This window comes from Scatophagus argus, chromosome 5, assembly GCF_020382885.2.
Source record: "Scatophagus argus isolate fScaArg1 chromosome 5, fScaArg1.pri, whole genome shotgun sequence".
Classification (NCBI taxonomy): Eukaryota; Metazoa; Chordata; class Actinopteri; family Scatophagidae; genus Scatophagus; species Scatophagus argus.
The window spans coordinates 15,036,230-15,053,329 of record NC_058497.1 but is presented as its reverse complement, the minus strand read 5'-3'; the positions used below and the strand labels follow the sequence as shown (position 1 = coordinate 15,053,329).

The following is a 17,100-nucleotide window of genomic DNA, read 5'->3' as shown; positions in this document are numbered from 1 at the left end:
ACTATATGAAACCTAATCACATTTAGTCTCCATAATGAAATTTCATTGCAGTGAGTTTGTGTTCATATTTTGATTATTTTAGAATGCATTATCTGAGTGTAATTCACTGTCTGGCTATTATCTTGTTAGTGGTTTTTTTCCCCTTGCCTTTTGTAGCAGCTCTATGCCCTTGGCTAAGCAAGAGTTCTTTTTTCCATGGAGGCCAAGATTAAAATAGGGGAATATCAGATATTTCATATTGTATGTGTCAAAAAGTATTAAACAGAGAGATAACATGCAATCAACTAAGCCCAGTCCAAATGAAATCTGGTGCCTTTCAGAGAATGACAAGGAATGGCTGACCCTCTCTGTGTGTGTGTGTGTGTGTGTGTCTGTGTGTGTGTTCATGGACATGTGTGCATGCTTTTGTTCATATCCCTTCTTCTGTGTAACGTGTTTCAGAGGGAGTTTCTCTGGAGGAGCAAGTGCGAAGGATAAAGGACATTGAGGCCATCGAGAGTGATTCCTTTGTTCCTCAGGCTTTCAAATCATCCAGGGATGATATAAAGGTGCGTTCTGTCTCTCTTTCTCTCCCTACCTCTCACTCTAGCTATCTTTTCACTCCGTCTCTTATTGAATTTACCTCTCTGCAACGCTGTGCCGTCTGTCCAGAGACAGCCCAGACCGAATCAAACATTCATTCAGCGCCGTTTGTTCAGACCTGAGACGGTTTCATCAGACGCTCCACTGTTCGCTGCCTCCAAAGCAGCAGCACCCACACAAAAGCCACAGCAGGCAACAGCCATCCTCTGCCTTCCTCTCGCTGTCTCTCTCTCTCCCCCCTCTGGTTGTGCAGATGTAGACAAAACACAGAGGTCATTATTGAAATGTCTCCGAAGGAGCAGGAATTAGATTTGCTGAGGCTCATGGCTGTTTTGAAAACATAGTCGACAACATGTGACGGCAAACCTGCACAGACATTTGGGACGCATCCTGGTGGGTCTAACAAAGGTCAGGACCCCTGTGGCTGTAGCTTGGACTGGACTAAGCCAGTCAGCTCTGGTCTGGGAAGACCGCACTGGTTGCGTATGCACAGTTTACTCTGCCTCGTGCCCCCCTTCACATGAAACTTTACCAAGTTCAACCATCCAGCTGGGTAGCATCTTTCATTGTTCATGCCGTGATATCCTGTATGAATAAAATGACATGCCAGGTCTGTCATTGTGTGTGCATAAAGTTAAGATTCATGCTGTAAAATCGCCTCACAAAACATTGTTTAGAAAAACAGTAAATTTGAAAGGACAGTTTAATTTCATGTACAAAAAAACGGGATGCAGGTCTGCGATATTTTAATCATTTGCTTTTTGACATTCAAATTTACACTCAGACATAGAGCAGTTTTAAGTTCATGCAATATTTAAATCAGTACACTGAACACATTTCCTCCTGGACAACTTTTGAGGCTTGCAAACTTTTCCTCCTCGTTAATCTCTTGCGTATCGTCCTCGTCGTTAGTCGCTAGTTGCTTTTGATATCCATATGATTTGTCCTTGGTTGGGAAGATTTCATAGTTTTTCAGTCGTTTAGCTACATCACATCTTTTGCTTGCAGTGAAGAAGATAATACCTAAATATAGTGCACATTTGTTTGACTTCCCCAGAACATATATATCTGTGGGTTATTTCATGTTTCACTGATAATTAATTGAACCATTTTAGGCAAAATAGTGCCAAAGAGGCTGATCGATTTCGAGCGAGCTGCACTCATTAGAGATGTAGATTCAGCTTATTATTACCAAGAACTGTATTAACTGTTATGCTGTCTCATATTTGGCCCATCACTACACTTATTAACCAGTGTGTTTTATATCGCGCTCACTTTTTGTGGCCTGCCAAATGAATTTTAAATAGATCTTTCCAACTGGGTAAACATTTGCTCTGGGGCTGGTGTTTGAAAGATGAACGGACTTAGCAAAATATTAATTTTGCTAAGTCCATTCATGTTTCAAAATAATATGCAAAATATTCATTTTGCTAAGTCCGATTTGTTGATTTGTTCTTTATCAAGTCCAACAAGGAAGACAGGCCATCCTTCCAAATATGGGACTTATTATAGTTTTGCATAGTACCTCCAGGGAAGGAGGAAGAATCATTAAATTTCACATCAAATTTCCTTCTATCAGCTTTGACTCACAGCAACACGAGGGTGCAGACGTTTGTTTTATCTTTCTTGTCTTTTCCAGTTGGAAGGGTCCAGGGTCAGATAAATTTCCCTTCAGCAGGGCTTCAGCAGTAACAAAATGTTGCCCAATGTTGTGACACAGCCGACCGAGCTAAGATGTCGCAGAGCTGATTGTTTGAAGTGAATGTATACGTGAGGCACGCTTACAGAACATACGAGGGGAGAAGCACATGTGCAGCTTCATGAGACATAAGAATTCAGTTGAAGATACAAGCTGATGACCATCAGTGCACTGCGATCTGGGAGCTTATTTCACACGCCAGGCTTTCACTGCCATCTGCTGGACAAGTGTTGTATTGCACTGCTTTTCTGCCTATGGGCTAAATGTGTTGTATATTTCGGAAAGCAAATGTTTTCTAGATATTTCAGACATTCCTGAGACAATGCAGCCATCAGGAGTGCCTCTATTTTCTGTTGACTTGTATGCATATGTCTATATTATTCTCTACTCTATTATTCTGAGCATTTTGTTTCCACAACTTACTCGTAACCTCTGCCAGTAATACGCTTCTTATAATCATGTTTGCGTCAGGGTGTATTTTGCTTATTTAAATAGTTTGAATGTGCTCAACCTATTGCGAGTATGACACATTTTTGCACGTTTTGTGTACGTCTATGAGTGCAGACTGAGCCACCTGAGGTGAAGCAGGAGTCAGAGAGGGCAGGCTCTGAGGACATCGCTCTTCCCACCTCCATAGTCTACAATGACAGTGACACGCTTGCTCATCCAAGTGTAAGTTCACACACGAGGTCTGCTTCAGTATCACACCAAGCTGTTGTCTCTTTAATGTTTTAACACCCCAAACAACTTCCCATCCTCTGGTGCAGCTAAAGTTGATTTCACTTCTTGTCGTTTGATCTTTCGGCGCCTTCTTGTTTTTATGAGTATGGTGCTTTTTTATTGGTGGACAATCTTTTTACACTTTTTCTTTTAAAAATCCTCCTGCTGCTACCAACACCACCACGATTTACAGTGTTCCAGCATATTCCGACACTGCGCTTCATATAGTATAGAACACCGCAGTATAGTAGATTATAGCTTCCTAACATAACCTCCTCGCTTGCCTGCGGACCAATGATGAAAAACGAGAAGGAAAGTTTAAACTCCAATAATGCTCCCTGGGGCTTCCCAGCCATTCATCTCCACTGGGGAAACTAAGTTATGCCCTGACGTATGCAGATAACCCCCTCAAATACGCACACACTCGCACACACATACCGTCCCCCAGCTCAAATGCACTCACATACACACCATCAGACAGCCTGATGTATGGCAGCAATATGCCCCAGGCGGGCCCTGGCCTCAGCTCCAGCTCCAGCTCCTCTTCCAATTAGAACAGATGAGTCCCATTAGCCCGGCCCAGATACTGTCATCCCACACACACAGCCTCATTAGCACTGTGACACCAGCGCAGGGCCGACAGACAAGAACTCACTGGTGTTGAATCTAACACACAGATAACATGCAGTGCAGCTGTAAGCGGCGCAGGTTCAGGAATGAAGGATTGACGTGGCCCGCTTTGTGCCGCGATCTGCATAATACCAGACACCTATCATCACACAGATGTACAGTATGTACACAGAGTCAGCATGTCAACATTAACTCTCACACAAACACACACAGTGAATACAGAAATCATCTTCCAATTTCCACCCCGTGCCTCAGTGCCTTGCTTCTCAGTCATTATGTTACTTCCTAATAAACAGATGCCTTCATTCATCAGATGCACGCAGCAGCAGTTTTATGGCCCTCTTACAATCAATATCATCTCTGCTGGTGATGTACTGCAATGAATACAAGTCACATGTGTAGGCTTTTTTCTGTCTCCAGGCTATCACGCTGCTAGACCTGCTGAATTACATGAGTTGTTTCAAAACAAAGTTGTTTTTTTTTCTCGTGTTAGTTTTGACGCGAGAGGACAAAGAAAGGCTAGAAAGACATGATAACCACCACAGCCTTCACTCCAGTATTGGAGTATCATCACAAGGACTGGGAATCATTTTTAAAAAATTACTATACCAGTACCTTTAAAGTGATAACAATACCAGCAGAGTACTTTGTGTGATATCTCTTCATGCTGGAAGTTCGCTAAATACACCAGGACACACAGATTGTATGGCTGCTGCAGCAGTTGGCCAATCACACGCCGCATTAAATAGAAGAACGCTTACATATATACGACAGCTTTGTTTCTAGGTCAGGTATCGTTTCACTGGAGATGTTTTGATGCTACTTGGTACAGGGTTGTTTTTTGGTCAAACCTATTGAGTACTGATGCCCAGCCCCAGTCATCTCTGTGACACAGTAGTGGATTCTGAGGTCACAGAGGTGTCACTGGGCAGTCTTGTCACCTCTGTGCCAGGCTCAGGAACTTACCAGGAAATGTAGCTCATTCATTCCTGTCACATTCTTTACGTGAAAAGTTTTGGAAGGTAGGACCATAATGCTACAAATTAAATCATTGTCATCGGGACTTGGTAATAGCAGTAAAAGTTGAAAGTGCCAGGATACTATGGGATACAGCTTACACTGCTCTGAGGAATTTTTTTATATTCTTTTCTCATACGTTCTTTGTCTGCGTACTAACACGTCCTCTCTACACCGTCCTCCAGCTGTTCATGGACAAGGAGAAGGCTGAAGAGCTGTGGCTCAACAGACTGATCTCACTCAGGCAGGAGAGGCTCATGGGAAGTCCCGTGCCCTAAAGGACACCAGAAAACCAGAAGACACTTCCTGTTCACTGGGTGGTCTGGGTGAACATATTTCTTCCTTGCCCTTCCACTAATTTCTCTTACTACTGCAAAATCTTGTGAGAATTTGAGCAGATAAGCAGTTTTTGGTCTTGATGTGCTTATTATTTTATTAATGTTGATGTATTTCAATTAAAAAGTCTGCTGTTTTTTTTTTGTTGTTTTTTTTTTGATTCATTTATTTTAAATGAAGGTCATACAATCAGATAAGGTGATCTGTTTTACCCTGCAGATGGAGCTTTTGGTACATTTTGTCAGCAACTCAGTGAATAAAGCTCAGTGTGAATTTTTTTGAAAACTGTCTCATGCTTTTTTGGTGAATTTTGGAGATAAGCCAATAAGTGGCATATACTGTATTTGAAACATCATCCCCTTTCACAAAAAACTTTCTAACACTTCATTTTCAAGATAGCACCGCAGATGTCTATCTCAGTGTGTTGGTATGAATCGTTTTGGCTTGTTTTGTTTGTTAATTCAGTTTTGCTGTGGAGTTCTTTCACCAGCATATGAACATCAGGGGAACATCCATCCCATCTCTTTTCTATACCGCCTATATGTGCAGGGTCCCGAAGGGCCTGGAGATGACAACAGGCGAGAGGCGGTGTTCACCCTGGAGTGTTCGTCAGTCAGTCGCAGACAAGACAGACAATCACCCACACACTCACAGTTAGGGGCAATGTAGAGTAGCCAACTATAACCTAATGTGCATGTTTTTGGGATTGTGGGAGGAAGCCGGAGTACCCGGAGAAAACCCACGCAGGCACAGGGAGAACATGCAAAATCTGCACAGAAGGGCCCAGACTGGGATTCGAACCTGGAACCCTCTTGCTGTGAGGTAACAGTACTAACCACTGCACCACCATGCCGCCATCAGGGCAGCATCTCCAGGAGATTTATTGACTGCACAAAATCTTAAAGCACTTTCAGTTAATTAACTACATATCCCTCCCCACATGCAGAATATTTTTGCTTTTACACTGTACAGACAAAAACATTGGGACACTTGAAATAAATACACAGACAGCTTTGCAGCCATAACGGTTTCCACTCTTCTGGGAAGGCAAGATTTTGGAGTGTTTCTGTGGGAATTTTTGCCCATTCATGCAGTAGAGTATTTGTGAGATCAGACACTGATGTTGGATGAAAAGGTCTGACTCGTAATCTCTGTTCCAGTTCATCCCAAAGGTGTTGGATGGTGTTGAGGTCAGGACTCTGTGTGGGCCAGTCAAGATCTTCCACATCAAACTCATCCAGCCATGTCTTTATGGACTTTGCTTTGTGCACTGGGGCACAGTCAAGCTGGAATATCAAAGGGCCTTCCTCAAACTGTTGCCACAAGTTGGAAGCACAGCATTGTCCAAAATGTCTTGGTATGCTGAGGCATTAAGATTTCCCTTCACTGGAAGTGAGGGGCCAAGCTCAACCCCTGAAAAACAGTCCAATGAAGAGGTCTGTATGGATACTGTAGTGTAAATGACCAATGCTTATTATTTTTTTAATTTTCTTTATCTTATTTCTGCTTACTATGTTCATTCTAACAATATCGCTGCTTGTGATTCTGTATTAAGATGGCAGCAGTATATTCACATAAATGCAGATAGATGAGTCACTCTGTCATACAGTAACTTACTAAATGTAGCCTGACTCACCCTGAGGTAACTTCATCTGTTCAGGATTGACATAAAACCGGAACTTTACTCTCCTCTTAAATGCAAGTACTGTTCAGTGATCTGTGCTTGGGTTTTGGGTGTTGTGTCTCTGTTTGAGCAGGGACTAAAGGCAGTGTATAGCCCACACTCAGGTCTATTTGTGGAACAGCCAGATGGTAAATCTATACTGAGTCTGGGACATGTTGTGTCACTCCTGTATCCTCAAAATAGTCAGTGTTGTAATGAAATAATAAATGAGAATGTACAAAATGACTTGCTAAGGCAAGTACACAAATTAAGCTCTGAGGGTGAGGTTTGCGTAGCTGCCCTCCTCACATGTGTCATGAAGCTGTGCCACATGTCTTCACACCCTGCAATTACCCAACCAGAAATCACTTCAGAAATTCAACACTTTAGTTATTTAATCCTGCAGCGTTTCCTTCTGTGATTTATTTCTCACCTTAACAACTGATTATCCAACTGTTTTTATTCATTATAGGTTACACCATCCCTGTGCGGGTAAGATAGGTAAGCGCACTGCTTTTTTGACGTGTACAAGCACAACAAGCATGCTAATAAGTGGTATTTTTTCAAAGAAAACGCAAGAGCGCTGTTGCCATGGCAGCCACTCACAACATACAGCTCACGAATTAAACCTGTCCGATGCTCCTAATAACTAGCCAATCGCAGGGCCGCATTAGCATCACGTGGTCGGTGTCATCGCGAGTTTGGTTCTGAATCTTGTTGTATGTCAGTCCCGTCCACAGTAACGTTAGTCTGAGCGGTGGAGCTGGAGCACCTGCAGAGGAGCCGGTTACTTCTTGGGGAAAAAAAAAAGTTTTTGTTTACAGCCTCAAAGTCCGTGGAAATGTTCAACAGTAATATTCTCAGAGAGCCTGAAGAAGACTCATTTTTGTGAGTAGCTAAACTAGTTTAACATAACGCTTAGAAACGTTACATTATTAGCGTTAAATCAGCGAGGGAGACGCAGCCAGAGAGGTCAAATGTAGTTTCACGTTTATTTATTGTTTCAATTAAGCCTAGAAGTTGACATGTTACGCCTACTTTTACTGTGTTTGTCTGTCACTCTTAAATTGTGTAGTTAACCTTGGCTCACTGACGTACACATAGCTGTCTAAGGTGAACGGCTTGATAACTGCCATGTTAAAGCCGCTCGAAAATTTGAAACGTGACGTTAATTTCATCACATTAATAACTTTCCTTTCAATTTCAACAGAATTGTTTTCGTTTAGTTACATTCGCCGTTTCTGCTAAAATGTATCGCTTATGTTAACTTGTAATGGTGTAAGTACAGAACCGGATACCCAATAGCTGTCTGAAGATGAAAAGGAGAAACACTGATTTTTATGCACTTTTGTAATGTCAAAAGTAAATGAAAAGGTAAAGCAGTTGTTATCAAGTAGTAGAGAATGATTTTGTGTCCGTCCTTGTGTTTTACATTTTCATGCTGGTTGGTGTAAAAAGAAATTAAAATACAGTTTGTAATAACAGGCTTCTCAGTGCAAGTTGAGTAAAGTTAAAGGTAATTAATTTCTTTTTTAACCTAGTTACACTGACATTGTGTGCTATAGTCACTCAATTGTATGAGTGAACACCTGCTGAGTTAGTGTGGCCACACATGACCTGACCTCTAAGTGGAGAGTGAGTGTCTAAAACTATTTTAGGGTTACGTCTAACTTCAGTTTGTTGTATTTATTGAAGAATTTAGCTGCAGTGGGCTCCAAGCCTCCATAGGTGTTAAACACAGTAGTGCAGTATATGGGTGTATGGACTTTTTAATTCCATTTTCCCTCTTCAAGAAGCTTCATCCTAATGGTTTGCAGTCCTCCCGAGTGAAGCTTCACTTTGTCCTCGCTTCCTCTTCCTCTGCCGTAGCGATCCCTTCCGGGCTCACGGGGAGCATATGCGGCAGATGATGCGCAGCTTCTCTGAACCCTTCGGCGGGTCCTTCATGCCCAGCATAATGGATGGGAGAAGCCGCGGTCATGACATGGTGGAACACCCTAGCTCATCCCGGGCGTTGAGGGACCAACACAGGGTGAGAACGTGCATTTCAAGAAGCACTTCTTTTACAGTTCGTCTATGGGTGGACTCAAATGATAAGCAACAAATCTCTGGCCAGTGTATTACAGTATTGATTTGTGTGTAGAGACACGTGATTGTCTAGCCTTCATATGTATTATCTGGACCTATAGGGGACAAAAGTTTCACTCATACAGTTAGCCCTTGTGACCCTCTCTGTCAATTGCTCATGCTTATAACCACAGAAGATGAATGTTTAGAGGAAGTGCTAAGTTTACTAAGGTTATAGTAGAAACTGGCCACTGGCAGCGTAAATGGAGCACCACTCACTGAGGTATGAGGGCATGTGAGTTTAGTGGAAGGGCAACCCCCTTGGCCTCTCTGGACGGTTATATCTAGCCCTCAGGAGCCCTATTTATAGTGCATTGTTCCACTGACACACTGATTTCTTGCAAATACACGCACAGACTTCTTTGACACTCAAGCCAACAGGAACCCAGAGAATTGTGCTTTGCTCTGCTCAGGTGACCTGCTGCTGAAAATAGCTGTTTATTTTGATATCGTTCTAGTTTGTCAGTTTGTAATGTTGACTGAAGATATAGTTGGTCTTCAGCTGTAACTGTCCCCCCAAATATCTTTTGATTTTATGCACTTTAATACAGGACAAGACTGTACAAGTGAATACTCATGACCCAGTTATTTTCTGTGGTACATTTTGATGTTATTTTTGCAGCATTGTAATGAAAAGGCAGGAAGGCGCGGGGATAGTTTTGGCCCGCTGTGTTTTGCACCCGTTAACCTTTCCCAAATCAAATCAGCCCCTGAACTACTTATACGTCCCTGCTAAGTCAAACTAAGTCCCTGTCACCTGCTACCTCATGACAGCCTGTATATTTATCCTTGATAATGACTTTCATCAGAAGCCTGGCCCCAGCAGCCAGCAACCTGCTTTCTCTGTATTAGCATCAAGCTATTAACTCGCTAATGCCAGCTGAAGAGAGGCGCTGAGCTCTTGAACAGTGATGTCAGAGTCAGAGAGTGAAATGGAGCTACACTGTACAATGTCTAGTGAAACAAGGATAGTAGCTTCAGGTGTGAGGTCTAGGCGGTTAGAAAGAAAACTGATTACGATAGCCTCTCGATCTCTAGACTGTTTTGTTAACTGTGACAATATGACAATATACAATATACCAACCGTATGTTTCGATACATGGAATTAAGGTTAATCAAATTACCATAGGGCTCCACGGATTTTATGACAAATTTCAGCTCTCTTACTCCACCATTCACTCATTTATGTGAAGATAAGAAGCAGTCTTGTGGTGGCCAGCAGTGGTCAGAGGGCTGAAGCTTTGGTGCTGACTTGTTGGCTTTTTAAAGGCATGTGTTCAGATGTCACGGGACAGTCTGGTTTCTCATTCTTGCTCTTTTGGTCCATCTGTTTGGCAGATCGTGCCTTGGCAGTGCTGGCGAATTAGCAGCTAGATGACAGCTCAATCCACTGCTGTCCACTATCACAGGCACAAATGTGCACACTGAAATACATACACAAACACCCAGTATTGAAACATGCTCATGAGCTTAATAACACACAGTCGCAGCATGCAAAATAACACAGACCACTCTGGCAAGAAGTGCACACAGACATTTGGCAACAGAATGCTGAAAACTTGTACTTGTTGCATTAGTTTGCTAAGCATTAGATCCCCAGTGGGGCTAAATAAGCCCTGTTTTTACCTTCCAAGGCTGCTGTTAGTTCTCGTGTTTCATAGTCTCATGCCAAAATCCAATACCTGGTTCATATCACCTTTCAAAGCACTTGCTTATAAATGTCCTGTCAGTCCAGCATCATTATTAGATATGCTGTGGTTTGTACTGAATACAGTAGGCATAGGTAGAGCTGATGTTGTCTTTGTTGCAGATTTATACCCTATAAGTCAGATTTTCACCCTGCTTTGACACTCTGCCAGAATAAAATGAGAAGTAAGGTTTGACAAGGTGGAATTAAGCAGTTCTTGCACAGCCAATCAACCTCCATACCTTTTTAAAAACATAACAGTCACCTCAGTGAGACTCAGTCCCTTCTTATCTTCTCTGTTATATTCTAGTTCTAAGAGTACAAATTTAACAAAATACCTCTCAACTCCATGGCGATGCACCACTCCCTAGGAGTAATACGTTTGCGACACACGCTCATTTTGCCTTATAAGCATGAATCGTATCAACAGCACGTGTCTCCTGTGGTGTAACTCATAGCTCCCCCAGGAGGAGGAGCAGCCTGCCACCGGGGGAACAGTGGCAGGTCCAGTATCAGACTTAGAGAGCGAGATAGAAATGAGAATGTCAATCTGCAGTTGTCCAGACAGCTTAAAATAATGTGTTAAAGACCACTGGGCCTACGTTACTTATTTTGCACCCTGCGTTTCTCCTCTGCTCAACCTCAGTCCAAATATAATGCTGGCAGATATGTAGCAAGCATTTATTAGTTCATACATGCCACTCTGGGATAAAATAGGCCGCGAGGCTTCATAGATACTGGTCAGGAGTGTTTTGCATCAGCTTGACATTTGAAAAAGAGCTGAAAGAGCAGCCTTGGACTCTGTGACCCCTGTTAGATCCCTGTCCTGACTGGTCTGTCCAGCCCATCGCTGCCTTCCTAGAATGAAGCTCAGTTTCAGTGTTAAACCCACCTTAATCTCTGGCAATGCAACCCAATTACACATGGAACACAAGTCATTCAACACCCCACTGATTACGCACAATACCCCCGCACATAGTGATACATAGCGATGACTGTCAAGATGCTTATCCAGGGCCACAAGGTCATAAACATCTGCGAATTTGGCCCGGAGAACACTGGCTCACAGGCTCTGGATGCAGGCTGCTCCCTCCTCACTGGCCTGTCACTCTTTGGTGCTTGCACCCCCCCCTGAGGGTTCATGGCCTTGAAGGGGTTGTACACAAGGCTGCAGGGGGAGGTTCTGTGGAGCTGTGTCAAGGGCTTAGTGACCAGTGTAAGACAACCTAACAGCTTACTGGCAACAGCCTCAACAAACAAAAGGTCTACATGGTGAGTGGGGGTGTGTGTGTATGTGTGTGCGTGCGTGCCTGTGCTGTAATGCAATACTATACTGTGATGTTAAATTGATATTGTTTGAATCCTCAGGATATGAGCCGGTCATTGCTTCCCTTTGGCAGTATTGACAGCACGGTCAGTAGACTCTTCCGCTGTTAGTTAAACTACACTTTCATACGAGTGCATGCTCCAACTCTATAACTGACTCTGCACATTACTTATTGACTAGAAGTCGTCAGCACAGTGTTTCCTCTATGCTCACTCCAACTTTTCACCATCACATTTTCATATTTGAAAAAAAAACAAAAACAAAACAGTACTCTTGGAGCCAAAATTGCTTTACAAGCAAGATGCCTGTTCCACATGCTGTATAACAAATCAGTAATCAGTTTTTTGTTTTTGTTTTTTTTTTTTGTAAATATACACTCATTCTGAATTTGATGTTCCAGGAAAGTCGGATAGATTAACAATATTAAGATATACAGTATATTAACATGTAATTGGCCATGAGCACCACTTACAGCATTACACATCAACAGCCAGAAATTCTTTGGTATTCTCTCTAGGTTTTCCTCAGTATGACATGTGACACACGCTGAGGAAAGCTCAGGGCTCCAACATATCAAATGCTACATATGCATCTATGAGCGCTAACGACTTCGTTTGATATTTTACTCCCAAGTCTTTTGAGATGATCACAGAAGTTCTTTTATTTATATTTCACACAGTGTCCAAATCTGGAATCTGGGCTGTAACTTGTCATTAAACCTCCCTAAAAATAACCACAAACACTACTTCCACACAAAATAACCCTTGTGGAAACACTGTGGTATGTGTTGTTCTTGTGCAGTGCAACATCATCACCCTTGTGCCTTTCAGTCAGTTTTGAATGACGTCTCTTGTAGCTGATGACGCATCTGTTTGTCAGATGTGGGTCCATGTTAACATAAAAAATGCATGTGGCTGTACTCTTACAGAATATCTAATATGAATGTGCAGAACCTGTTTTACTGTTGACAACAGGGTCAGATTTTGGTAAAAGCAGCACAGAACTGAAGCAAGTTGACCGTGTTTAAATTCTTTATACTGGAAAAACCCTAAATAAAGACATAAACACTGTATGTATTTGCATGCTGATCTTGGTTTCTAGTTTAATTATGAATGTTACTGTGTCACAGAAGTGATAAAATGTGAGTGTGTCAGATTGCACACATGAGAGACACATTTAGCACACTCTGCATGTGTGTTTGTACACATGCTGGAGCTGTTTACAAGCTGATAATGCACAGTGAATGCGTGGCATACGAGCTACTAACTATTCCACCCTTTTGCCCCCTGGCTGTTCTTTTCCTTTTGTGTGTGCGCAGAACATGATGAGGAACCCTTTCGACATGTTCGACAACATGATGGCCAACGTGAGAGACAGGATGGAAGAGATGCACAGAAACTTTGTGAGTTTACTCATGTGACAATTTGTGTTCACTTCCTCCGTCTCTTGTGGCGCTTTTTCAGGCTGTTGAAGTACATGACCTGCGGTTGCTTAATAGCGTGCGTGTACGTGTGTGTGTGTTTCAGGAGAACATGTCCACAGATTCAAACACCCACTCGTTTAGCTCCTCTTCGGTCATGACGTATTCAAAGGTTGGAAATGAGCCTCCCAAGGTCTTCCAGGCGAGCTCAACGACGCGCTGTGCTCCTGGAGGAGTAAGTACCCCGGCACACGTGTTACCACATTGTATCTCAGTACACTGAGATCAAAGAAGTAAATCTGTTTGTAGAGTATTCACTGTTGTTTCTGAGTGATCATAGTAAGAGCACCTCCCTGGCCTTGCCTTGTGTTAACTTTATTGCAGACAAACCCTCCCAGTAGCACATGATGGTGTTGTTCCATTGAGGTGCCAGGAATAATACCATGTCCCTGATACTGGCTCTTCTAAACTGCCTTTTAAGACTATTATTATCCACAGACTGTCCAACTGCCTACTTTCTGACTGACCTTTTTATGTTAAGGAAATAAACACGTCTGGAATGAATACGCTCTTTCATGGACCAGCTGATGCGTCTGATGGGTTTTAATAATATTTTCCCACCAGATCAAAGAGACCCGGCGAGCAGTTAAAGACTCTGAGAGTGGTGTGGAGAAGATGGCCATTGGTCACCACATTCAGGACAGGGGACATGTTGTCGAGAAGAAGTACAACAAGAAAACAGGCGAGAAGGAGTTCAACCAGGACTTTCAGAATATGGATGAGTGTACGTATTTATTTTTTTCACCTCTCAACTCCCTGAGTTCTGCTTCATCATGTTGCTTCATAATTATGGAGGGTCCAAGCTGTTTATTTCAGGACTCGGAAAGCATGAAGGAGCTATTTCAGAGAAATATTATTTCCTACTGGAAAAAAATCTGATTTGGATCTATTTTTCAATTCATAAATTCATCCGCAATGTCAGTACACCAAGACACCATTACAATAATAATAATTATAAAGTACATACAGCCATAGTCTTAAGAACATCTTTGGTCCCTCATCATCTGTCAGATGTTTGTGACTCCACAGACTGAATGTTGCCTAACATGATCCCGATCTTCCACCCCCAGCTGAAGCGCACTCTTTTGAAGACGAGTGGCAGCAGAAGGTGTCCACGTTTCATCCGTCCGGACCCATGCCTCACCTGAAGGAACCCCGATCCCGTGGCGTTCGCCAGGCAGCCATCACCGGCCCTGAGCTGGTCCACAGGTTAGTATTACTTGCTTAGACTCTATGTAGTGTTGAAGACAGGCCAGAATCTGTAGTTCAGGTTCAGATGGCGAACAAGACTCACACAACAGAAAAATACAGTGTGCTTTATTAAGTTTATAAGTTATCATGTTATGGTACTGCAGTTATTTTAGCTTTTGAACTGTGATTCTTCTCAATTCCCCAGAAAGCAATCAAAGGCTGAAGGTAAAATGAACATGAAAGACTCGGGCTCGGTGAAGCAGTGAAAACATCTGTTTGTCAGCTTATTAAAGTCTTTGAAGCATCACACAGTACACTTTGGTGCTCTGTATCCACACACACACACACACACACACACACACACACACATTTCATTAACAAGCTAGACAGAATCAGAAGACACTGACCCACATTCTGAAGACCATATGCTTTACTTCACTGCATTACTGTCCATTTTCTAAAGTGTGCAGCACATTATGAAGTTTGTAAACTCGCCCAGAATTAAAAATCAGCTGAAGATGGCTGCCTCGTTACAGTGGACATTTATTGTGCTCTTTTCATGGGTCAAACTATCTCCCATCTCACTTTTTTGTTGTTGTGAAATACAGGTGGACAGTCTAGCGATTTTGACTTCATCGATCAATCTACTTTTCAGGCGAGTCGTAGAGAGTCCTTTTACTTGCTCCCAGTTCTAGTTACTATGATATATTGTGTTGAAAATGGAAAAGTCTACAATCCAAAGGGTATTTTACCATCACAAAAAATCGCAACTTAGATCATTGACTGTGATTGTGATTAAATAGATTGGGATGACATTTTTTTTTTTTTTGAAAATTTCACACTTGGGTATCTTTAAAGTCTCTGCAAGTTTATTCCACAGTGGCATTAATGTAAAACGAAGGCAGTTCTCAAGTTAGTTTAAAATAAAATCTAAGATGGTATGACATGATTTGGAGAAAGGTGGACAGGAATGTGAAATGTATTGATTTGTAGGGAGTTGGCTGTAAAACATGAAAAACAAGCCGCATAATTATTTTACCATATTAATATGCATACTCGCTTATGAAACATTACAATAATCTTTCACATCAACCAGGAAACTTAAAGGGTCATTAGTATTTCTGTGGATGTAGTAGTGATAGATTAACAATATTAAGATATACAGTATATTAACGTGTAATTGGGCGTGGGCACCACTTTTAGCATTATGCATTAACAGCCAGAAAGCAGTTCATTTATATGATTTTGCATTGGAATGGATTTTATTAATCAGATTTGCTCAATGTGAGGAGTTCTGATGGTGTCATCTGTCATAATGCTATGAAATGCAACTGTTTGACATCCACCGATGCACTTAGACAATGTCTGCATTGTCTATTTTGTAATTAAGTACCTGCTGCTCTAGATATATGTATTTTGTCTGCTGTAATCTTTGTAAAAAGAACAAATTATTACTCTTCCCGTTTTATATGTTACTTTGGTTTCTCTTGTTTTTCATCGTTATGAACTTTGTGCTGCATATAGCACAAAACGTCTGGGTTATTCGCAATAATTCTAGCATTGTTCTTGTATATTTTTTTTCAAGCTTAAAAATACGCAAGTTCTATGTCAACACAGACCAGTGTCTGATAATAAAAATGTAAAACTATAAAGATTAATCTGGTGTTTTTCTGTGTTTTTATTAGTCTCAATCTCTTTGTATGTGAGTGTAGGCCTGTAGAGGGTTTGGAGTGTGCGTATCATGATGAACCTTTCTTTGTGCTTGTTTTCTCATGACCCATGGTATTATTTTTGGATCTAAGCACTTGTCAGTAGCTCAGATTGGTCTGAGATGTAACACAGCTGCGAGCGCACCAGGCTCCCCTCTCATGCGCCTGTGCATCAGACTTCATTAATCCCTTAGCTTCAACATACAGATAGAAAGTGAGAAGCCTCTGACTGATATGTAGCTCAACAAAGGTTCAAGTGTAAGCTCAGTTCAGAATTATAGAGTGCTCTCTGTAGTGTGTTTATGTTACATGGAAAATGTGCCTTTCGAAAGAACTTTTTGGGGTATTGAAAAATTAAATGACTCAAGTCAAATGTATGCCTCTGATTTGTAAGGTACATGGGAGGCTTCACAGCTTCTAAGCTTACGTTGTGTTCACTGACACCATGGAATTCTGAGTAACTGCAGGAAACATTTTAGTGCAATCCTTCAGTAAAAGGATTTTAACAACATCTGCTACCCCCCATTAAAGTCTAAATTTCCTCAGGATGTTACCAGGCTGCTGTAGTTGCTCAACAATATCAACACTACTGCTTCTATAGGAGTCAAATCAGATTCTTCTTATACAGGATAGTCTAATGACAAAAAGGTCAGCCAGGCTATTTTACTCAATGCCTGTGACGAGTATTGAAAAGACACTGTTTTACTCCCTCTGGAAATGACATTGTGACATTTTCTTGCCTTTTACCATGTCCAGTATTTAATCCCGTAAAACTTAACTGTAGTCAGATATGGTAAAATTAAACTATATGTTGTGATCTACCTGCACATTTAACTACTGATTATTCAAATCTTTGCTGTCAAATAATTCAGATGTGGATTTTGACTGCTTATCTTCCCATATATTTGTCTCTGCAGTACATCCCGCATCCA

At 41.8% G+C, this 17,100-nt stretch overlaps 2 protein-coding genes across 5 annotated transcripts in view; both read left to right on the top strand.

Annotated features, from left to right (window-relative positions):
• The window catches only part of rsrc1 (arginine/serine-rich coiled-coil 1), a 107,262-nt gene extending 102,140 nt beyond the window's left edge, over positions 1–5,122 (top strand). For all 3 annotated transcript variants that reach the window (XM_046389120.1, XM_046389119.1, XM_046389121.1), the window contains exons 8-10: positions 442–548; positions 2,846–2,953; positions 4,834–5,122. In XM_046389120.1, the coding sequence (XP_046245076.1) occupies positions 442–548; positions 2,846–2,953; positions 4,834–4,926 (308 nt within the window). In that variant the 3' untranslated portion in view covers positions 4,927–5,122. The remainder of the gene's footprint in view (positions 1–441; positions 549–2,845; positions 2,954–4,833) is intronic.
• Positions 5,123–7,334: 2,212 nt separating this feature from the next.
• mlf1 (myeloid leukemia factor 1) lies at positions 7,335–16,117 on the top strand. 2 transcript variants are annotated; one of them, XM_046389115.1, is made up of 8 exons: positions 7,343–7,535; positions 8,517–8,679; positions 11,830–11,874; positions 13,107–13,190; positions 13,315–13,443; positions 13,833–13,992; positions 14,339–14,477; positions 14,665–16,117. In XM_046389115.1, the coding sequence occupies exons 1-8, from the start codon at positions 7,489–7,491 to the stop codon at positions 14,723–14,725; spliced, it is 828 nt and encodes a 275-aa protein (XP_046245071.1). In that variant the 5' UTR covers positions 7,343–7,488; the 3' UTR covers positions 14,726–16,117. The 2 variants fall into 2 exon arrangements, with proteins under 2 accessions (XP_046245072.1, XP_046245071.1); XM_046389116.1 differs by lacking the exon at positions 11,830–11,874 and having other exon boundaries at positions 7,335–7,535.
• The last annotated feature ends 983 nt before the right edge of the window (positions 16,118–17,100 follow it).